The sequence below is a fragment of the Eublepharis macularius genome, chromosome 2 (assembly GCF_028583425.1).
Source record: "Eublepharis macularius isolate TG4126 chromosome 2, MPM_Emac_v1.0, whole genome shotgun sequence".
Classification (NCBI taxonomy): domain Eukaryota; kingdom Metazoa; phylum Chordata; class Lepidosauria; order Squamata; family Eublepharidae; genus Eublepharis; species Eublepharis macularius.
In genome coordinates, this window is record NC_072791.1 from 145,729,094 (window position 1) to 145,753,315 (window position 24,222).

Here is a 24,222-nt window from a genome sequence, read left to right on the forward strand (position 1 = left end):
CAAAATGGACAATCAAGGCTCAGCACCTGTGCCATGAGGAGATCACACAAGACTTTACAACAGATTCTAGCTTTAGTGGCCAGGAAGATACTGTCGTACTCTCTCAGAACAAGATAGTTTTAACAAGAACTGTTTATGCTACAATTATGGGAAGGACGAAAAGGTAGTAGCGGGTGTAGAAGTCATCATTAATTTCAGCCAATTTTTTTAAAAAGGTTCTTAGGGATGAAAAGAGATGATTGAAGCAAGCAGGGATACTGAGGGACAAGTCTGGGGTGGCATGGGACTGAATGGCAGGGCACTTTGTTGCTTAGCAAGGCTGGATACTCAAAACCAGGCAAGGGGGCTGTGGGATGCCTGCATGTACAGAACCAGTAGCATCTGAAATAAACAAACAAAAAAATGATGCACACCAGCATGTGGAAGGAAGAGATTCTCAGGCAGGATATTGGCGATTGGTTGTTTTAGTGATTTAACAATTGTGCAAAACAAACAATATGCGCAATGAGGTAAGTATTTTCAGAGAATCTTTTTTCCAATCCAAACTCATTTTCCAATATGGGGGCGGGGGGGGGGAGACTCTGCAAACATTTATCATCGGAGAGAAATCCGACATCAAGTGGTTGTGCATAACGCACCAAGCAAAAGCAGGCCAAATAAATGAGCTTTCATTTCTGAAAAGATCAGGAGCAAAGTGAGAGTGTAAAAAGGGTCTCAGATAGCTTCACATGAAGTTTTCTAGAGTGTGACATGGGATGCTGTATGCTTTCTTCCCCCTTCAAGTCCACTTAGTTAGAATTCTCAAACATCTTTAGGGAGGCTGAAGTATGTGAAAAAATAGAAAGAGTAAACTTTACTTCCTTCATTAATATCTTGAACTTAGCAATCAGAAAAGCAATAACCACTTGCAGCATAAAGAGTACTCCCAATAAATAAAACATAAAATACGAAGCAGGCACTACGTTACCTTGTCACAATATTTGAAATTGGTTCAATGCCCTTATTGTGACAATTTTTTTTAACAAATTCTAATAAAATATTTTGTCCCAAACCATTATGTCAAAAAGGTTAGTGAGGATGAGATCTATATTATAGTGATCTATATCATAGTATGAATGAAAGGCCAGTTAAAAACACTGTGGGAGCAATGCCCATTCCATTGTCCTGTTAACATTTCTTTGCAGATAAAGATGTATTGAAGAGCGCTGTAGGAATAAATGGTTCATCTTTCCCAGGATGAAACAAATCCTATTTGCATATCATGGAAAAAAACAGTAGGCACACATGGGCAGCAAAAGGAGAAACAATCTTCAGTTTCTAGGCAGCTGGGTCTATGTTTGGATATATGCACATTAAAGCATGCAGTTCTCTTTCATTATTTTCATAAATGAAGTTTCAGGCCAGACAGAGCAGGGTAACCATGTATTACATACCATGTTCAACTTCTTATGCAGAAGGCCAAGGCAAATGTAGCTATTACTAAAAGTAATAAATGTCCATCTCTGTCTCAGTAATGAAGAAGAATGCAAGAATTGCTGGGAAGGCAACAAATGCAGTAATTTGTAAACTATTTAACTCAAGGGGGGAAGGAGAAGGTGGAATGGATCCAAAATATTTAGATGGTCAAAAGTTCAGCAATATAATAGAACTCTTTACACAGGGTAAACTGATGCAGACCTCATAGGGGCATCTGGCAAATATTAACCACATTCACAAGGAGAATTTAAGTAGACCACAGCATTTCCAACATCTATAAAACAAATGAAACTAAAATGGTGACAAGAACGGCTCTCTTGAAAAAACAGCCCTCTTCAGCCTGTCTAATTTTACACCATGCATAGGGGATCCGTCTATGACAGTGTCCTCAGATAAGAAGTCATTTGAGTCTGAGTATTCATATTTTACAGGAATACTTAAAGGAATGAGTTTTAGGGGCTTTGTCTGTGCAAAAGGAGGAATCATTTGCGAGTGTGAGGGATGAATGCACTGAGGTCAAATATTTATAAAGTCCCCTGATCACTGTCTCTTACCCAGTCTGACATACAGCACATACTGCATCGAATCCCGGGGTTCTGTGTACAGGATGCTGCCACGCATGCTGAGCCAGATGATTGCGACTTCTGCGATCATGCAGCTGAGCAAAATACCCAGATAGCCTCTGCCGTGGTCCACCAAATTAAGAGAGCAGGTCTCATTGGGATTGTATGCCAGTCCGAAGAGCACCACGGAAAGTATTATGAACCTGCCATTCACAAGCAAAATACAGTTACCAAAAATAGAGTAGTCCTTTGCCAGACATCGTTCCCTTTCCTTGATAAGCATTGATTTAGCATGTATGTGACTAACATTGGAGGTAAGGAGAGGGTAACCTTGTCAGCATTTAGACTGTAAGCCTTTAGAGAGGGAAATGCTTCTTTAATTTCTTTGCTTTGTTTATTCTAAGCTCTACACTAACAAGGAATTATTGTGTAAACATTCACAACTTTATATATCTAAATGAAACAAAGCATCACCTATGAAAACTTATACCAAGATAAACCAGCTAGTCTCTAAATTATCACAGCATTTTGCTGCCCTTTGTTAAGTAAATATGATGGAATTTCCAGGCACAATCATCAACAGAATACCACCTGTGTTACTACATGCAGCTAGTTGTGGGTTTCTGAGATTAGAGGCAAATATCACATTTACCCAACAGTAAAGCTATGTTCTTCTAAAGTCATACATTTATTTATGGTATACATTTAAATACTGCTTAACTGTATAACTAAACACAGCTTTCTGGATAACATTCCAGAACACACACTGTGTTCCTTTGCCTCCACAGAGGCTGCAATACCTTTTGACAGATTTATTCCATTTTTCATCACAGAAATGGGAAGCATACTTAAAGCCTATACATGCTTTCAACACTCATGCGACAGCAGAAGAAAATGTGGCAGATTCACACTATTGTAATCCTATACTAGGATTTTATTTATTTATTTATTTATTTATTTATTTATTTATTTATTTATTTATTTATTTATTTATTTTATTCCGATTTGTATTCCACCCTCCCCGCATCAGCACTCAGGGTAGATTCCAGTTAATACAATAATGTAAAATACAAATACCTTTAAAACCAATAAAACATCTTAAATATTTAAAAAAGAACACACACAACAAACGATACAGCAGCAGATTTTAAAAGACATATGGCAGCAGATTTCACCAGCAACCACCACCCACCCACCTCCAGAAATATATGGCAAAAGTTAGGTGGTGCCCCTTTGTAGGGGCACGGCTCTCTCTAGGTGGCTGGCAGAGAGGCCCAGAGCATCAACCATATGCCTGGCAGAACAGCTCTGTCTTACAGGCCCAGTAGAAGAATAGAAAATCCGGCCGGGCCCTGATCTCTTTAGGTAGAGTGTTCCACCAGGCTGAAGCCAGGACTGAAAAGGCCCTGGCTCTAGTCGACGCTAAACAGGCCTCCCTGGGGCCAGGGGCCAGTAACAGCTGTTTATCACTGGATCGAAGCGTCCTCCGGGGCTCATACGGGGAGAGACGGTCCCGTAAATACGCCGGTCCCAGTCCGCATAGGGCTTTATAAGTTAGTACCAAAACCTTGAATCTGATCCGGTATTCCACAGGTAACCAATGCAGCTGGCACAATATCGCAGTGCAAGGCACTCTGGTGATGACCCATGCCGCCACATTTTGGACCAGTTGTTGTAACCACCAGATCAGGTTCAGGGGAAGCCCTGCATAGAGCGCATTACAGTAGTCTAGCCCAGAGGTGACCATTGCCTGGACCACTGTAGTTAAGTTGCAAGTCAAAAGATAGGGGGCGAGTTGCCTGGTCTGTCGAAAATGGAAAAACGATGACCTGGGAACCGCCATGATCTGGGCCTCCATTTTCAAGGAGGCATCTAGAATCACCCACAGGCTCCTAACTCTTGGGGCTGGTGTAAGCACCATTTCATCGAGTAAAGGGAGCCGGAGTCCCGAATTCACGTTCCCGTGACTCAAGTACAGAATCTCCGTCTTCGAGGGGTTTAACTTCAGCCAACTCTAATGCAGCCATCCAGCCATGGCTTCAAAAGTATGCTCCAAGGCATCCAGGACCGATCCAGGCTGGCTGTCCATCAGCAGATATAGCTGTGTCTCATCTGTGTACTGATGACACCCAAGCCTGAAACTTTGCACCAGCTGGGCGAGGGGGCGCATATAGATAGATGTTGAACAATAGCAGGGAGATTATTGCCCCCTGCGGCACACCACATACTAGTGAGCGGCGGGATGACAAATCCTCCCCAAGCACCACCCTCTGTCCACGACCACGGAGAAAGGAGACAAGCCACTGTAGTGGTGTCCCCTGTATTCCTGTGTTGGCGAGGCGGTGGGTCAAAAGGTCATAATTGACCGTACTGAACACTGCCGAGAAATCTAGTAAAATCAGCAGCGCTGATCCACCTTGATCCAGAGACTGGTGAAGAACCAAGTAACCTGGGGGGGGGGGTCAGTTCACCCAAGGCAACCATTTCGCCGTCCCTCACCCAGGTCTTGGTCACGCATACCAGGTCTATATTGGCTTCTGCAAACGTATCTTGCAGAGTATTGGTCTTACTGTTTATGGACCTGGCATTGCACAACATCAGTGCCAAAGGGGGGTGGGTGGGTTACTTCCCTAGCTCCATCACCTGTGTGTCTCAGGATGGGACGTAAGTTAGAAGGGCACTGAGCCTTTCTGCATCTCTGTGGCCTTCTCCACTTCGACCATGTCCCACCGCCATATTTCCGTCTGCCCCAGAGGACTGGGATCCCTGGCTCCATTCCAGCCACCCTCCCTACACCCACCGCCTTTGCCAGACAACATCCCGCCAGCAATAGGGGATAGTAACAATTCTAATCCAAGATAAAGGTATTTCATATGGTGACAGCCTAACAAATAGGTTCCACATCATATAAAAACAGCCTGTCCCTCCTAGGATATATTGCCAACATAATGACACACACATTATCTGAGACCATGCCTACACTACAAAGGAAAAATAACTGAACTATTATGAATTCTCAGGCGTTCTCAAATTCTTTTGCCAGAGCCAAATTCCCTTAATCCTCTGAGGGGATGCTCATCAATATGTACATCCCCTCCCACTTTGTTCTCCATGAATTATTTATTTATTAAAACAGTTATACCCTGCCTTTCCTTTGTGGTTTCCTTTCATGGAACACAGGGAATCCTAAAGAAGGTTAGGAGACTGCTCAGTGCTTTCACAATGCTAAAATACCCAGATTTCCTCAAACCGGCTTAAAACTGATTCATAGGTGAATAATGCAAACTGAATACACCGAAGCATCCAGACATGACAGAGACATTGATGGTAAGCAGTTGAAAGCTCTCCTACTCTGCACGAGCCACACAGTCTAGATGATGCTACCAGACCTGTCTCTGCTTGTGTATTCTCAGGTAGCATTCAGGTGCTTCTTATCAACATATATTGCTGTGTCAGCTACATCTACTTATGGAGGACAACTTGGCCAATATTACATATGATAACCTCCAGGATGAGTATCTGTAATCCGCCTTACATGGGTGTATCATCAAAGACAATTCAGGAACTTTAACTGGTCCAAAGCACAAGTAGGATCATACATGCTGAAAGAACTGCCCTAGTTTTCAATTTGTTTTTAGATCAGCGCAATTTAAAATGTTAGTTTTGACCTTTGAAACACGCAACAGTCTGGGGCAAGGATAATTCTGAGACCACTTTCTCTCATGTGTTTTTCTGTCCATGAAGGTCAGAGGAAGAGACCTTGCTGGTTGGATGCTAGATCTGAATGGATGGAAGGGTCTCCTTAATAGTGGCCCTGATGTTATTGATCTCTTATCCTAAAGAAGTCTCAGATCAATTCCATCTTGTTAAAAAGGTTTTTGAAAATGCTTCTTTTTCAACAGCTTTGAACAGGTGACAGAACAGTTTTAGTTTTAAATGATTTGTCAGCTTCTGAAAACTTATAAGTAAGCCTATGGTTGTATTTTATTGCAGTTTCTTGTTATTTATTTACTGCAATTATCTCATTGCTATGGCTGCAGTATTTAAAGTGTTTTAGGTGATTTAAGGCTGATTTAATGGTATAATTGTTTTTTAATGCCTCCCTTAGGGCTATATTGAAACTACTTGGTAGAATGCAAACAAACAAATCAACAAATCAGCATACACACATTTGAAGGTAGAAGTGATCTTACCATAGCAACTGTCAAAAATGGTTTATATCTGAATTTAAAACTTTTGATGTCTTGGAACAGAAGACTTGCCTGTTACCAACACATACAAGAACTGTTGGTATATTATTCATTTACTGCCAATTATTCCACTCCTGATTTGTAGTAATTCAGAGAGGGGTCATGGCTCAGTGGCAAAGCATCTGCTTTGCATGCAGAAGGCCCAGGTTCAGCCCTCACCATCACCAGCCGAAATTATTGGGAAGTTGGTGATGTCAATGACCTCTGCATGAGACTCTGGAAAACCTCTGCCAGTCACAGTAAACAATACTGACTTTGATGGACCAGTGGTCTGACTCGGTATAAGGCAACTTCATGTGTTCATGTGTTTACTGCCATATAGAAACTATGGGTGGTGCAGCATGCAGCAACCCACCTCTTCAGAATAGTAAAAACATGTCAGTCCAATGCTTAATATTTGCACTGAGTCCCTTTTTGTTGCCCAGATACATGAAAAGAGCTTGAAACTAGGAGTGTACAGCCCGAAAATATTCGGGTTTCCTGCTTTGGGTTTACCCAAAGTGGGGAAAAAATTCGGAAATAGCATAATTCCGAAGCAAGCCACTTCGGAATTATGCTATTTTACTCGCTTCAGTATGCTCCATAAATATTTGGAGCATACTGAAGTGAGGGGGGGCAACTCCCTCACCCGCACCTCCCACACCCCCTGGGGCAACCTCTACAACCCCCCCTGCAACCCCCCCACCCCCTTACCTGGAGTGAGAGGAACATCAGCTGGGTGGCAGGGTTGCCACAGCTGTGGAGGCAGTGGTGGCAGCGGTGGTCTGGACCCTGGAGCCCTATATTGCCACACCGCCTCCTGAGGTGCAGGCTTAAGCTTGCAATCCCTGCCACCTCCACTCGCCCAGTGATGTCGGGGATGAGGAGCTTCTTGTCCCTGACATCGCAAACAGAGCGCCCGGAGAGAGGGTGTGTGTGCAGGCTTAAGCCTGCAATCTCCACCTCCGTTCACCCCGTCATGTCGGGGAGGAGGAGCTCCTCATCCCAGACATTGCCAGCAAATGGAGTGCCCAGAGACAGGAGGGGGGTGCAGGCTTAAGCCTGCGGTCCCCGCCGCCTCTGTTCGCTGGGCGATGTCCGGGCCAAGGAGCTGACATCGGTGGGCGAACAGAGTGCCCGGTGGGGGGATGCAGGCTTATGCCTGCATCCCCGCCACCTCCTGCGTCTGCCGGTGTCGGGGCCAAGGAGATTCCTGGCTCCGACAGCACTGGCACTCAGCCGCTCATTGGGGGAAGCTCCCGACAAGCAGCTGATTCAAGGGTTTAAATGTCCCTTTCCCTGCTTCTTGCAGTGGCAGGGAAACTGGCATTTTAACCTGAAGCTTCCCGAAGCATTACAAATGCTTTGGGAAGCATGCTGGCCCCATTTTGGAAATCCCTACGCTTTCCAGATCGGGTCCAATTCGGGTATTTTACCCGAATCGGATTCCCGAAGTGCACCCCCCTACTTGAAACCCTGCACACCCAAATAACCCTTCTCATGTCCTGTGGAAATCTCTAGAAGCTACCAACAAACATATCATATTCAGCATGTTCTCTGTGCCCCATGCCCATATAAAGAATTCATAGGAAAAGACATTTTAATCACTATAACCCAATTGCGTCATTACTTCCTTTTGGTGACTGACGCTTCTATTCTCCTTTAGACATCTGAACCTTTACTATAGAGAGGTATAAGAATGCACTGGTTTCAATTGCACTTTCTATACAGTGAGGAACACTATCAGAAATTAAAGTATTAATTTAAATTAAAAACAAAACTGTTGCTCATCAACATATTCATTATAGCTTTCACCTTAAGTGTATGTTTTTACTTACCAAGTGGTATGAAGGAGGAAGAGGAAGATGGCTGGCAAAACAAGGTCATCACTGCCTACAGACCAGCGGCGACGGAACACCACAATCCCTGGCATGGCTAGTGGGTCTGAAGAGGATCAATGGGCACAATACTCACCTTCTGTAACAGAAGTACAAACACCAATTAAGCAAGTTGTTTCTAGCCATCACATCAAGATTGTAAGGCCCCACAGATACTTAATTTGCTCTTCCTTGAGAACAGAGCTCTTGATATTTCACACAGTTTTACCACTTTAAAAAATAATCCCTCATTTCTTCCAGGAAGTATCTCCCCCTCATCAAAACTACATTCTGGAAGGTTCACCTGCAAGTAAGTGACTGGCCTAAAGTCATCCAGAGACAGAGACCACTTCCACATGTCCTTAATGGGACAGCCTGCCAACAGAACTCTGGCAGATTATTACACACGTCATCACCTAACTACGTCTCGAGGCAAAGTGTGCCGGGGAAGTTACAGGTGTTTATATACAAATGCTAGAAGTGTCCGAGGTAAAATTGGGGAGCTGGAATGTTTAGTGTTGGGCGAATCCATAGACATTGTGGGCATATCAGAAACTTGGTGGGATGAGGAAAATCAGTGGGACACGGTGATTCCTGGATATAAATTATATCGGAAGGCTAGGGAGGGAAGGGTTGGTGGTGGGGTGGCTCTATATGTCAGAGAAGGTATACATTCCAGTAAGATTGAGAAGGTAACTGAATTAGATTCGCTTCTGGAAATGCTATGGGTTGAAATTACGGGCCCAAATGGAAACTTAACTGTGGGAGTTTGTTATCGCCCTCCAGATCAGAAAATAGAGGAGGATTATAAAATGATGACAGGATTAAAGATGGCTGCTAAACAAAAAAACTGTGTTGTAATGGGTGATTTTAACTACCCACACATTGACTGGGCCAATGGGTGTTCGAATCGGGGGAGAGAAAGTGAGTTTCTAGACTGTCTCAATGACTGTGCTATGGAACAGATGGTTACAGAACCTACTAGGGGAGAGGTGATCCTGGATTTGGTCCTCAGTAATACTGAAGACCTGGTGAGAGATGTAAATGTGATTGCACCACTTGGGAACAGTGACCATAATGTTACTGAGTACAACATATGTATAAATAGGAAATTGCCAAATAAGACCAACACAGCCATGTTTAACTTCAAAAGGGGTAACTTTTCGGAGATGAGGGGGTACGTGAAGAAGAAACTGAAAGGGAAAGTAAAAAAGGTCAAAACACTTGGGGAATCTTGGAGACTATTTAAAACTACAATCCTGGAAGCTCAAATTAAATATATACCGCTGGTTAGGAAAGGCACAAATAGGTTTAGGAAAAGGCCAGCATGGTTAACAAGCAATGTAATAGAAGCTGTAAAAGGTAAAAAGGATTCTTTTAGGCAGTGGAAAACTAGTCGGAGTGAGGTTGATAAAAAGGAGCATAAGCTGTGGCAAAAAAAGTGCAAGTCTGTGATCAGACAGGCAAAAAGGGAATATGAGGAGCATATTGCAAAGAACATAAAGAAAAACAATAAACAATTCTTTAAATATATTAGAAGTAGGAAACCAGCTAGGGAGGCAGTGAGGCCCTTGGATGACCAAGGCGTAAAAGGATTACTAAAGGGTGATAGGGAAATGGCCGAGAAGCTGAATGCGTTCTTTGCTTCTGTCTTCACTGTGGAAGATAAGAAGTGCATGCCCACTCCGGAAGCACTGACTTTGGGAGGGGTTTTGAAAGACCTGAGTCACATTGAGGTGACGAGAGAGGAGGTTATGCGACTGCTAGATAATTTAAAAACTGATAAATCACCGGGCCCAGATGGCATACATCCAAGAGTTCTGAAAGAACTCAAGTGTGAACTTGTAGATCTCCTCACAAAAATATGTAATCTGTCATTAAACTCTGCATCTGTTCCTGAGGACTGGAAGGTAGCTAATGTTGTCCCCATCTTTAAAAAAGGTTTCAGGGGAGATCCGGGAAATTACAGGCCAGTCAGCCTGACGTCAATACCGGGTAAGTTGGTGGAAACTATTATCAAAAATAAAATTAGTGGGCACATTGATGACCAAAAGCTGATGAGGAAAACTCAGCATGGGTTCTGTAAGGGAAGATCTTGTCTCACCAATCTGTTAGAGTTCTTTGAGGGAGTGAACAAACAAGTGGACAAGGGAGACCCGATAGATATTGTATATCTTGACTTCCAGAAAGCTTTTGACAAAGTTCCTCATCAAAGGCTCCTAAGTAAGCTCAGTAGCTATGGGATAAAGGGCCAAGTCCTCTTGTGGATCGAAAACTGGCTAATTAAGAGGAAACAGAGAGTGAGTATAAACGGGCACTTCTCACAGTGGAGGGTGGTGAGCAGTGGGGTGCCACAGGGGTCGGTATTGGGTCCAATGCTTTTTAACTTGTTTATTAATGATTTGGAATTGGGATTAAGCAGTGAAGTGGCTAAATTTGCAGATGACACGAAATTGTTCAGGGTGGTGAAAGCCAGAGAGGATTGTGAGGCACTCCAAAGGGATCTGTCGAGGCTAGAAGAGTGGGCATCCATGTGGCAAATGAGGTTCAATGTAGCCAAGTGCAAAGTAATGCACATTGGAACCAAAAATCCAAAATATAAATACAAGTTGATGGGGTCTGAACTGGCGGAGACTGACCAAGAGAGAGATCTTGGAGTCATGATAGATAACTCACTAAAAACGTCAGCACAGTGTGCGACTGCCATAAAGAAAGCTAATGCTATGCCAGGGGTTATTAGGAAAGGGATTGAAAACAAATCAGCCGGTATCATAATGCCTCTGTATAAATCGATGGTGAGGCCTCATTTGGAGTACTGTGTACAGTTCTGGTCGCCACACCTTAAAAAAGATATCATAGCACTGGAAAAAGTACAGAGAAGGGCAACTAAAATGATTAAAGGGTTGGAACACTTTCCCTATGAGGAAAGATTGAGGCGCTTGGGGCTCTTTAGCCTGGAGAAAAGACGACTGAGGGGAGACATGATAGAGGTTTACAAGATAATGCACGGGTTAGAGAAGGTAGAGAAAGATGTGTTTTTCTCCCTTTCTCACAATACAAGAACTCGTGGGCACTCTATGAAATTATTGAGCAGTCGGGTTAGAACAGATAGAAGAAAATACTACTTTACACAAAGGGTGATAAACACATGGAATTCGTTGCCACAGGAGGTGGTGGCAGCTACAAGCATTGCCAGCTTCAAGAGGGGACTGGACAAATATATGGAGCAGAGGTCCATCAGTGGCTATTAGCCACAGGAGATAGATGGTATTCTCTTTGTGGGGAGGTGGTGCTCTGTTGTCTTGGTGCTGGAAGGAAGGCAGTGGGAGGGCTTCTGGTGTCCTGGCCTCACTGACAGTCCTTTAGATGGCACTGGATTTCTAGCCACTGTGTGTGACAGAATGTTGGACTGGATGGGCCACTGGCCTGATCCAACATGGCTTTGCTTATGTTCTTATGTTCTTATCATTTTCCATGCACAAGCAGGTCATGATGATCCCAGTTTTTAAGCATTTTTTGTGAGACCTGTTTTGGTCCGTATTTATTTTGATGCAGGTTTTTCGCCTGATTATCCTACTGTATAGGTGCATGTGGAGGCTTTTTTGCACTTCAGAAGAGCCCTCCCACAAATGTCCAACCCCTCCTCTCATCATTAACACTTCTGCGTCCAGCTTGCATGCAGGATTGTATAATTTTTTTACTTGTTACTTTTTTAAATGGTCCTTGTGCTATTACGATATCTACGTAATAGATATCGTAACGAAGAGAACTGTGGTTCTTGAAAGCTTATGCTACAGTAAAGTTGGTTAGTCTTAAAGGTGCTACTGGATGCTTTTCTATTTTGCTACTGCAGACTAACACAGCTAACTCCTCTGGATCTATGTATACATACTGAATCATACTGCAGTGTTTGCTACATTGGATCACTCAGCAATCAGAATATCAGTCTAGGAACAACATTGAGAATGGAATGCCATTTCTGATTTTATTTTAAACTAGCAATACAGCCCATTGTTGTAAAATACAACAGGCCCTAGCAGCATTTCCCTCCTCCTCTGGCCCCTCAGCCAATGCTCAGCTTGTGCACAGCCCACCCAAGGCCCTGTGGAGATGGTGGGGAGCCCCACCTCCTGCTGCTGTGGGACCTTGGGAGGGCCTCGCCACTGTGCTGAGCCTCCCTGCAGCCGTGCTAGGCCCTTTCAGGTCTTTGGAGGCCCCAAGGAGGCAGCAGGGAGGCAAATCATTTTGCCCCCCCACTCGCTTCTTATCCCTGCGTACTGCGCCTCTGCAGGGCTAAGGAGTGAGTTGTGGAGTTTGCCTTTTATATATGGAATCGCATATTCACGCTACTCTACTGTTCACATATTTATTAAACACTTTTGCATTTAAAACTTTGAGTGGGACATTAATGGTAGAGAATGGAGTACATGCTGAGATTCTACAGAAGCTGAAAGACAGGACAATGGTATAGCGCAATCCTGCATGCGCTCAAAAAAAGGAAAATTGGGCAGGAATGCACCAACATCATTTGTGATGAGGTGCCGATAAAGAATGTGTTTGCTGTTTTGGGACCTTTTTTTCCATTACAAACACCCTCAAAACACACATGAGGATGATGCATGTGAAAGGTGAGTTCCCGAAATGAATTGGGAAGATGTGGCTTTGGAACAGGGAAAACAAGAAAAAACTGGAACGTGTGGAAGTGGCCAGAGTTATGGCTAAATGGGGATTTCAGCTGAAGGCTCCCCTTCCCAAGTCTAACAATCTAGCTACCTACAGCACCACATTGGCTCTCGTGACCATAAAAGAAGTGCCCAGACAGAAGACTTAGAAGTAAGCGCATAGAGCAGTCACTGTCCTGATATACATATAATCTTTTTTTCAACCCATCAATCTCTGATGAAACTGGTAATTTTGGTTTTTATAGTATTTTAAACTATATCCTGAAAAAGCCAAAAATATTTTCCAGACCCTAGGGAACCTCATAATACATAGACGTGCTAGCTTTCAAGATGCATATGGACTAATTGTTATTTTTCTGGCACTGCATTATACAAACTAATTTTATGGAATTTCCCACTAAGTTGAAATAAATGCCAAGAATCTCTGGATACCTTGTTTTAGTGCTATAGGTGAACAGAAAACATTTTCTGTTTTGCAAAAAGCCATTATAAGGATAAAGAGAAGCATGTTTCCAGGAGGGAAGATTAGCTGAAAACAGGTTTCTAATACAAGCTGAGTGTAATTAATGCTCACTGGATTCCAATTTACAAGATTAGCCAGAATCGTATTACAGAATTCTATAATGTTAAATGATCTATTTTCTGGGTATCTATGGAAGCATTTACTTACTTAATAGTTTGGTGGTTTATATGCATCATATTATATTCCAGCAGCCAGTGTATATTCAGCTATTTCTCTATGGGATTGATAATTTGCTAGTCCAAAAGGACTCCCGTCCCTGAGTAAATTGTTTAATGCAAAATTATGTGATAAGGAAAAGCTGTACATGTTACCCTGCTATCTGTCTTGTAACATGCAAAGTCACAGGAGCCTTGCTCAGGCAAGGAAGCTGGTAGTTACTTACAACAGACTCACTTGCAGAATTCATTCCATTACCAATGCTGTTCATTAAAAGCTATCACTGTTTCAATTGTCCTCTCTTAGTGGATCTGGATCCTGTTCTCACCCTCCCACATTATTCAGCGTAACTATCTTCAGGACAGAATTCTAACCTATTTTAACAGAACCAGACAGCTGCTTCCCCTCCACTATCTGGCCAGCAAGGGGGAAGAGGCAGACTCCTAATACCTCATAGCCCCCCTGGTTATTACATGTGTCATAAACAATGCATTCGGCTTGTAAAAAAGGGAGGGGAAAGAAGAGGATAGCAGTATCTGCTCAAATAATCAGTAAACTCAAGCAACTGAGGTTGAGCAAAATGACAGGCAGTGTGAGGCATGAAACAGGCCAGGTCCGCTGATCATTCCCCCCCCCCCCTATTTTTCTAACACAGGTGTGCCTGTATCAGTCCTCTGTATTGGGTAACCACATCCAGGAGTCAAACCTGGAATCACACAATGTACGAGATATATGGAACAGCACATGGCTACATCTTTACCAACAGCCTCTCTCAATATACTGTATATGGCTGGCGATTACAAATTAATAATGACATACTTTGTAATTAATATAATAAATTATTAATTATTAATAATAATGATGTTTGATAATACAGTATCATTAATAATAAGAAAACTATTGTTGTCATTAATTATTAATACATTTATAATGACATACTTCGTAAACCGCTCTGAGTGGGCATTAAGTTGTCCTGAAGGGCGGTACATACATCGAATGTTGTTGTTGTTATAAATTCCCCATGATGTCCTCTGTAGCTCTATTCCTATACCTTAATGAACTGCTTTAAATGTTTTTTGAAGACCATCATTTTAAGACAAAGGCTATTAATAAGCCATGGGGGAAAAGAAATGGCAATCTTTTTTTTCCCTTACAGACAGTTGCTATGAAGAAATGACTTTCCTCCATGACAGCAAAAGAAGACCTCCTGCTTGTTCAACCAGTCATGGAGAATGCTAGGCATTTTCTTTGATCTTAGTTTTCTGCATCTTTACCCTCTTTTCTCCATGGTGGATCCAAACTGCCTACAATATATGTAATCCCCACCCTCCACCCCAAATCCACTCTCTTGGCATATGCAAAAACTTTATTTGCATATTCATAAAGTGTGCCAATTACAACTAAACAGTAAACAATGATAGCAGAATCCAGTGGCTTTGTCTTTGCTTTAAGCTGTGGCTTCCAACAACAAAAAAAGATAGTATAAAGGTTACAATATATGGTTGTTGTGGATTTTCCGGGCTGTATAGCCATGGTCTTGGCATTGTAGTTCCTGACGTTTCACCAGCAGCTGTGGCTGGCATCTTCAGAGGTGTAGCACCAAAAGACAGAGGTCTCTCAGTGTCACAGTGTGGAAAAGAAGTTGGCAGGTAATTTATATCTACTCAGGAAGGTAAGGTTGGGCTAAGTCATCCTGTAAGAGTTTCCCAGGGTGTGGAATGCTAATGGAGGGAGGCTTTACTGTATCCTGAGGAGGTTCTTTTGCATATGGATTGGTGCTTGATATGCTAATCTTATCTGCAGGGCTATTGTCGAGTTTAGAGTATTTTGTTAGCCTGGTGTTTTTCAGGACTGGAAACCATGCTCTATTCATTCTTAAGGTCTCTTCTTTCCTGTTGAAATTGTGCTTATGCTTATGAATTTCAATGGCTTCCCTGTGCAATCTGACAAAGTAGTTGGAAGTGTTGTCCAGTATTTTAGTGTCCTGGAATAGGATACTGTGTCCTGTTTGAGTTAGGCTATGTTCAGCCACTGCTGATTTTTCTAGATGGCCAAGTCTGCAGTGTCTTTTGTCAGGGCTTGTTGCTGCTGCCACTGGGTGGGGCACTGGCTGGACCAGCCCTGACATCAGAGGGGTACCAGGGATGCTGCAGGACCCTGCTCTGTGGAAGGAGGGACAGTATACATCACCCTGACTCCCTCTCAATCCACTCGCTGGCCTGCTCAACCTGGCCTGCTTACACCCTGCATTCTCCATCATCTCCTCCTCCCAGAACTCTCCTCCAAGCCTCCACTCTCACACTGCTCCACACCATCACTCCTTACTCACACCCACCACCCCAGAGCTCTTCCCAGCCAGCTTTTATAGGGCCTCCTCTCAGCACCCCACCCTCCTTGCAGGTCCTGCCTGCCAGGCCACACCCCTTCTGGGCCTCCCAGCATTGGCCTGGGCTGTCTCAAGCTGCTGCAGCTGGGAGAGCTGGCTGGGCTGCCTGGATGAGCAACAGCTGTGGTATGTTGGCTGGCTGCCAGGCCTCTCTGGCTGAACTGATTACTGAAAGTAGGCCCAGCTGTGGCCCCTTAGCTGGCTGCCCAGCACTGCCCACAGAATGCCTTCAGCAGCTCTACCTGGAGGGGCTTGGTTGTGAGCATCTCCTGAGCCAGGCTGCTGTCTTCAAGCTGAGGTGGAGGCTGGGGCATGGCTCTGAGCTGCTGTGGCTGCTTCTCCGTGTCAGGTAAGAGTTCTGTTTGGGCTGCTGCTGGGTCCCTATTCCCCCTGCCCTGGCCCTTCTCTGGCCTGCTTAGCCCCCTCTCCTCCCCCTGGAGAGTGGGACTAGCTGGTCTCTCCCTGTTCCCTCCAGCCCTCTGAGGCTTTGGCCTTTTTCCCCTTCCCCATGGAGTAGGCAGGTTCTGGACCTGGTTGCTGGCTGGGGCGGCAGGGCCACTGGCTCCCGGTTGCCTCCCACAGTTCCCTCATGGCAAGTCTGGGGGCTGGGACTCAGACCCCAGACATCTTTCATGTTCTTTTATTCTTGTCTGGATGCTATGCTGTGTGGTCCTGATGTAAACTTGTCCACAGCTGCAGGGTATGCGGTATACTCCTGCAGAGGTGAGGGGGTCTCTACTATCTTTTGCTGATTGTAGCATCTGTTGTATTTTTCTGGTGAAGGTCTGAAGGTTGTGCTTTTTCATAAGGTTTTCTGGTCTGAAGGTTGTGCTTTTTCATAAGCTTTCCCATCTGATCAGTGATTCCTTTGATATATGGCTGGTGAAACATCAGGAACTACAACGCCAAGACCATGGCTATACAGCCTGGAAAATCCACAACCATTGTTCTCCGGCCGTGAAAGCCTTCGACAATATATCAATACGATATATGTTCTCAATTATTGTCTTCAGGAAATCCAGAAGAATGTTTTTGCCTTTCTTCTAGCTTGCAAAGTCAGCAACTGACTCTTCTGCAGAGTTCTAGCTGTCAAGTATTATTAAGGGACAAACTATACAAGACTTTTTTTTTAGTCAGGTCTGGCTAGCTCCAGGGGAGAGTTATTTATCTCCTTCTGCAGTTACATGTGCACAGAATACTGCACATACAGATCCAAACAGGGGCAAATAACTCATCCCAGGCCATTTTAGCTCAGGAAAAAAGCTAAGAAAGGAAGACAGGACAGGAGTCCCTATTCCCCCATACCATGAACCCGAGCAGAATCAGTTTTAAATGGATACGTCCCGCAGCTGCTGTTTGGCTGCAGGGAAAGCAAGTTGGGTCAGGAGACTCTGGACCCTGGACCCAACTCATTAAAAATTGTGTAGTGGCCCCAAGTTGAGTAGTTTTCCATGTAAGGGTTTAGTTTCTATAGCCTGAGACAGCTTTGCCTTTGACAATTCATTTGCATTTAGTATTCTTGTTCATGATTCATCCTCAATATCCTCCTTGATTCAACTGGGTACTGATTTCATATCTCTGATATGTATTTGATATTCATCTTTCACGATGCATATAAATTCCAAAACAAAGGAACCAGCTCTCCAAACATTCTAAATTATAGCAGGAAGATTTTCTCTATATGCTCTGATGTAGATCAGAAAGTTACACAAGCTTAGTGAAAATGTCATGTAAAATCATTGTTTTGTTAAACTAATTATGGTTAGCATTAGTGACCAAACAAAGGCTACTCCACTAATTATAGCTGGTTAAGGTATATCAAATCAGGATCTGAGACCATGACTTAAAGTTAGACTACTAATTGAAGTTACTAACTGAAGTGACAGTCAACTACAGTTTTGCATGATGTATAAATCATGTTTGTTCCCTTGCCCCAATGCAAACTGGAATATTGGTGAGCTGTCTGTATGAGGAGGCAGAGAAAACAGTAAAGGCAATTAAGTCTGCATTTCTTGAAAGATTTTCTGCGAACCAAATTCTATTTTCACAAACTAACCAAAGCTGAAATAAACCATGCTGGAGTGTTATGTCTGCACCAAACTATATAGCAAACTATAGAAAAACAAAGGTAGGACTCTTCTGAGTGGAACATAAAATGCTAACCTTGCAGGAAGAATTTGTCACAGAAGCCCCAGAAAGCAGGAAAGTCTTTTGCTGGAGTTTATAAAGGGCTAGGAGAATAATTGGTAGAAATATATCATTTTTACATGGAGAGACACTAGTGTGAAACTCAAAGGGTATTACTGCTGCTTCTGTATGGACTACTGTTCAACCACATTCAACCAGATACAGGGAAAGACTGGGCTTCACTGTTCCAAGTACAGCAACCATAAAATAGTTTCCTCCAAAGAGTCTTCAACCAGCAATTTGGTCTCTTAAGAAAAAGTTTAAAAGCCCTACCCGTGATATGAAAGTCACATCAGAAAAAAAGTTCTACATATCTTCCTTTTCTCCATTAAAAACGGATTTTCCTGCAACCCATGTGTCACAGTTGATATAAAAGATTTTATATAAGAGAGTTGATATATGAGATTGCTCTATGAATTGTCCAAATAGAGCTTGCATAGCAGCTCTATTCATTCATTTTCAGTGTTTAAAGGGCTTATTTTCAATGCTCTTACAACATATAGCAGCTGTAGTTTTCAGTCACCCCTGCTCCCTTACAGGCACAGATACCACAGGCACACATGATGATTGTATCTGATTATCAGCCCAGATCAGATTTTTATCATGATATCTCTGAAGCCAGTTATTTCTTTCCTGCTTCCCTTTTTTTCAGGGACTTGGTAATTCCAACACTGCCATCAGGTTCTATGTAAGTAGTTTTTCCTAGAGCTCTGCCAATGGATTTAAAATTCTATCCTGGAACATGATTGTTACAATACTTCAGATGTCTGTATCATTTCCCCCTATATATGTATTTGTAAAATTTGGTGAGGTTTGCATTAGATCACAGGTGAAGTCATTAATCTGTGCTACCCACTAGGATGTTGTGGAGAAACAGAGTTCCTTTATAAACAGGGACATCACTTGCCCATTTTGTTCACTGCCTCTGCAATGTATGAAAAGACATAGCAAGAACATCACTGGCTGACAGGGCTGGTGCCAGAGTTTCTGGCACCTGAGGCTGGGGGCAGCTTCAGGGCTGTTGCCACCGACGTGCCACCCAGACTGCTCAGATGCCCCACAGCGCCCTGGCCACCTGTTGCGCCTGGCCCGCAGCTGTGTGCTAGCAGTGGCGGCAGCAGCATGATGCAACTTAGAGCCGGACCAAACGAGACGAGGGTCGAGCAAGTTTTCATGGAGGGATGGGACGGAATAATGACAGAAGAAAGCAAAGGGGAAGGGAAAGGAGAAAGTGGGAAGAACCTAGAGAAACAGCTGCACCTCAGGGTGTGCGCTTTGAATGAGCTGCTGAAGACGCAAATCCTTCATCCAGGCATAAGCCCCCCTCTCCACCCCCCGACGCGAGGGCATCCTGGGAGAGAGCAGCAGCAGCCCACCCCGGAATGGTCTTTGGGTGCCCTTGCGTCCAGCAGGCTTGTGCCTGGAAGAAGGATTTGAGTCTTCAGCAGCTCATTCAAAGATCACACCCTGAGGCGCAGCTGTTTCTCTAGGTCCTTCCCGCTTTCTCCTTTCCCTTCCTCTTTGCTTTCTTCTGTCATTATTCTGTCCTATCCCCACCCCCAGTCCCCCAAAACAAACATCATTTTTCTTCCACTCCTTTCCAGTTTGTGAGGTGACAGGAGATAGGGGAGAATGCTTGGCATGCTTATGTCCTCCCAGCCCTCCCGCTCAGTTACTCTGCGGCACGCACACCCATGCCCTCTCTGGCGCCTCTGCACTGGAGGCGATTGCCAGACCTGCCTCCATTGATGCGCTGGCCCTGCTGGCTTACTGAGAAGGCTCTTGTGTACTGCTTGACACTAAGTTCAACCACCATGAAGAGGCTGCTTATTCCTAAGTAAGTCTGCTACAGGAGAGCTCTGGCCTCTAATTTGAAACAAATGCAGCCCATCTGACAGCTATAGGTGACTCTGTTTCAAGGAGGATGTTGCTGTACTCCCAGCCAGCAGATCTTCTCTTGAATAAGAAACCGAACTTTTTGCTTCACACAGCAAGTAGCAGGCTGGCAACTTGATCATGAGTAGCAATTATGAACTATACATCCACAAACAGCAGCAGCAGAATTATATGGAAAGAGCAGGAACAATGAACATCCACATTGTAACCTGAACATGGTCTTATATAATGTCTGGACTGGATGCTCATACTTTTTATTAATCTTGAGCTACCTTATTCCCTTATTCTGTACCTTATACCCAGGTTTCCTGCAACATCTTGCTTTTCTTACTGTCCTGCAGTATTCCACCAGACTTCTGTCTTTATGGTGGAATTTCTACTTCTGTTATCAATGTTTCTGATATGAGTCTTGATCCCTATTTACTTTCATTGTTCTCTCAAGCACTTAAAAGAATGAACAAAACCTAAATAATCTCATTTCTATTACCTGAATTATAATCACAATTTGCATCACAGAATCTTCCTGTTGTCATTGGCAATATTTGCTTCTTAAAACATTCCTGTGATAATTGCCAATATATATCTTACATTTCTTACATTATCAAAAGTGGCTTTTATATTAGGTTCAGATTGCACTTCAAATGCTCTTTGTAGAAGGATCTGAAAGCTAAGAATAACAGGAATTTTCCCACAGCCATACTACAGATACTTATATGAACTTACATCAGAAAAAAAACTGCATTAAAAAATCTGCTGGTACTCTGTTCCATTGTTAATACTACAAGCTGTCATCTTTTTATTAGTTTTAAACTTGAAGTTCCTCCCAAAAGAGAGTATAATTCCTTTTCTCCTTTCTGCCCCTAAGTGGGCACTGTTGCCAGAATGCACCAGTTGGATATGATCTAGTATACACATGGTCACCCAGCAGGGAATGACTAAACAAAATCTTCTCCAGAGACTCTACATTTAACATGATGGTTTCATTCTAGTGTCACTCAATGCAGTAAAATTATCATTGCATCCTTCACTCAGCATAACAACATTTAAAAACCTACAGTAACTTAATTCCATTTAGATTCACACTTGAACATGACAGAATTTGTTAGTGAGCTAATTCGCATAGTGTCACCTAAACAGCAGTTTTTCAACTGTGAGGCATACTTCTGTGAAGGTGGAAGTAGTTGTTATGGATGATGTTGTACATGTTAAACAGATTCCACTGGTCATGTGCCCATGCTTTCTTAATCTCTTTCGCATGCTCATTTTCTTGGAATGTTCCTGCCTGGTGGAGTACTACTGTAAGCATAACAACCAATGCTGAACAGTAGGTGCAGTATGGGTAGTCAGTGAAAAAGAGTACTGTTAGGTATAGGCAACCAATTTCCCTTTGGTGGGTAGAACAGCAAACAGGGCAATAAGATATTAATGAGTAATAAGCAAAAGAGTAAGTCCAAGTGGAGGTGTGCAGACAAGAAATAAGGGGAGTACACTAGTTACTAGCTTACATATACCTCGGCTTATATGAGCAGCATGAATGTTTGCACTGTATGTATTTTTCTGTGTTTGCAAAGGTATAAACAGCGAGTGCAGAATGCTTATGTGTGTGCCTATATGGTTATGAAGGTTTGCATATGTGAAGGGAGAGTACAAAGCATGCATGTGCTGAGAAGCAAAATAGCAAAAAGAAAGAGACCAGAAAAAATAACTATAAAAAGAGTCAGTTGGGCTCTGGGAGAGAGCAGGAAGAGGAGCTGTTGCCGCTGCTGCTGAGGTGGTGAGTTTTGCCTTTAAAAGAGAAATTATGAAGGTAGTATGCCAGCAGGGGGTTTGGGGCTATCCAGTGTTTTGCACTGAGTGTCACATGTACGACCATCTGCCCACTGGGCAGAAGTCTTGGGTGTGTGCTCAGTGCAAGGAGCTCCTAGTTCTCAGGGAGCAAGTTTGCACCCTTGAGGCTGAGGTGGCTAACCTGGAGAAGCAGACACAGTCAGTTAGACATGTGAAGAAGACTCTCAGGGACTTGTTAGATGTGTCCCACTCTGAGAATGGCAGCCCCATCACTGCCAGGGAGCATGAGGGTCGAGAGGAGACAGGGCACCGTGCTGAGGATAAGGGGAATATGCCCTCAGGAGGGACCTCTTCTTCAGTAGGTGAAGGGGTATCCTTTTGCACCAAGGAACCATCCGTGGGCAGGGAGGGAGGGGGGCTCTTGGTAGTTGGTGATTCGATCCTCAGGCGGGTAGACAGCTGGGTGGCAAACCCACGTACTGACCGTATGGTGACTTGCCTGCCTGGTGCGAAGGTAGCTGACATCACATGGGTTCTAGATAGGTTGGTAGACAGTGCTGGGGAGGAGCCAGTGGTCATGGTACATGTTGGTACCAACAATGTGGGGAAATGCAAGCGTGAGGTCCTGGAGGAAAAATTTAGGCTGCTAGGCAGGAAACTCAAGGCCAGGACCTCCAAGGTAGCCTTCTCAGAAGTGCTACCTGTTCCACACACAGGGCCAGAGAGTCAGGCTCAGATTAGGAGTCTCAATGCATGGATGAGACAATGGTGTGGGGAGGAAGGGTTCAAGTTTGTGAGGCACTGGGATGCTTTTTGGAACAAGCCGGAGCTATTCAAAAGAGACGGTCTCCACTTGTCCTGAGAAGGAACCAGGCTGCTGGCGCTTAAAATCAAAAAGGTGGCAGAGCACTTTTTAAACTGAATCTTGGGGGAAAGCTGACAGGAGACGAAATGTCTCTGGTTCAGGATGATTCATCTCAAAGAGATGAAGGGTTAGCTGTTACTTTTCTACAGGGAAATGGATTAGAGTTGTCCACTGAAACAGTGACAAACAATATGGACTGCCAGGCAAGGTCTTGAGGCAGCAGGAGGAAGGTTGCGGGCTGAACGTGCCTGGGAAATGATAGATTATTAACTTTTAACTTTAATAGGGGTAACTTCTCTGACATGAGGGGGCATGTGAAGAAGAAACTGGAAGGAAAGGTCAAAAGGGTCAAAACCCTTGGGGAAGCTGGAGACTATTTAAAACTACAATCCTAGAAGCTCAGATAAAATATATACCGCAGGTTGGGAAAGGCACAAATAGGTATAACAAAAGGCCTGCATGGTTAACAAACAAAGTAAAGGAAGCTATAAAAGGTAAGAAGGTTTTCTTTAAAAGCTAGTCGAAGTGAGGTATATAAAAGGGAACACAGGCTGTGGCAAAGAAAATGCAAGTCTGTGCTCAGGCATGCAAAAAGGGACTATGAGGAACACATTGCAAAAAACAAAGACCAACAATAAACATTTCTTCAAATATATTAGAAGCAGGAAACCAGCCAGGGAGGCAGTGGGGCCCCTGGATGATCAAGGGGTAAAACGATTACTGAAGGACGTTAGGAAATGGCTGAGAAGCTAAATGCTTCTGTCTTCACTGTAGAAGATGAGAAGTGTTTGCTCACTCCAGAACCGCTGATTTTGGGAGGAGTGTTGAAAGACCTGAGTCAGATTGAGGTGACAAGAGAGAAGGTCCTATGACTGATAAGACAGTTTTAAAACTAACAAATCACCAAGCCCGGATGGCATACATCCAAGAGTTCTGAAAGAACTCAAATGTGAACTTGTGGATCTCCTGACAAAGATATGTAACCTTTCATTAACATCTGCCTCCATTTCTAAGGACTGGAAGGTAGCTAATGTCACCCCCATCTTTAAAAAGGGTTCCAGAGGAGATCCAGGAAATTACAGACCAGTCAGTGTAACGTCAATACTGTGTAAGTTGGTGGAAACCGTTATTAAAGAGAGAATTAGTAGACACATTGATGAACAAAAGCTATTGAGGAAGACTTAGCATGGGTTCTGTAAGGGAAGATCTTGTCTCACGAACCTGTTAAGAGTTCTTTGAGGGAGTGAACAAACATAAGGACGAGCAGGAACCAATAGATGCTGTCTACCTGGACGTCCAGAAAGCTTTTGATAAAGTTCCTCATCAACGGCTGCTTAGTAAGCTCAATAGTCATGGGTTAAAAGGACAAGTCCTCTCGTGGATCAAAAACTGGCTAATGAATAGGAAACAGAGAGTGAGTATAAATGGGCAATATTCACAGTGGAGGGTGGTAAGCAGTGGGGTACCACAGGACTCAGTATTGGGTCTGGTGCTTTTTAACTTGGGAGTAAGCTGTGAAGTGGCAAAGTTTGTGGATGACACTAAATTGTTCAGGGAGTATTGTAAGGCACTCCCAAGGGATCTGTCAAGGCCG

The 24,222-nt window shown here is 43.7% G+C and overlaps 1 protein-coding gene and 1 long non-coding RNA gene across 2 annotated transcripts in view; one reads left to right on the forward strand and one right to left on the reverse strand.

The window, feature by feature from the left end:
* DAGLA (diacylglycerol lipase alpha) overlaps positions 1-24,222 on the reverse strand; it is a 188,927-nt gene that overhangs the window by 83,038 nt on the left and 81,667 nt on the right. The window contains exons 3-4 of the mRNA XM_054972259.1: positions 8,107-8,245; positions 2,031-2,242 (exon numbers count right to left, since the gene is read on the reverse strand). Coding sequence (XP_054828234.1) covers positions 2,031-2,242; positions 8,107-8,201 — 307 coding nt within the window. The 5' untranslated portion in view covers positions 8,202-8,245. The remainder of the gene's footprint in view (positions 1-2,030; positions 2,243-8,106; positions 8,246-24,222) is intronic.
* Positions 8,231-14,293, forward strand: LOC129324842 (uncharacterized). The gene is made up of 4 exons (XR_008596564.1): positions 8,231-8,304; positions 8,407-8,455; positions 10,087-10,140; positions 14,162-14,293. It is a non-coding gene; the product is annotated as an uncharacterized LOC129324842 (long non-coding RNA).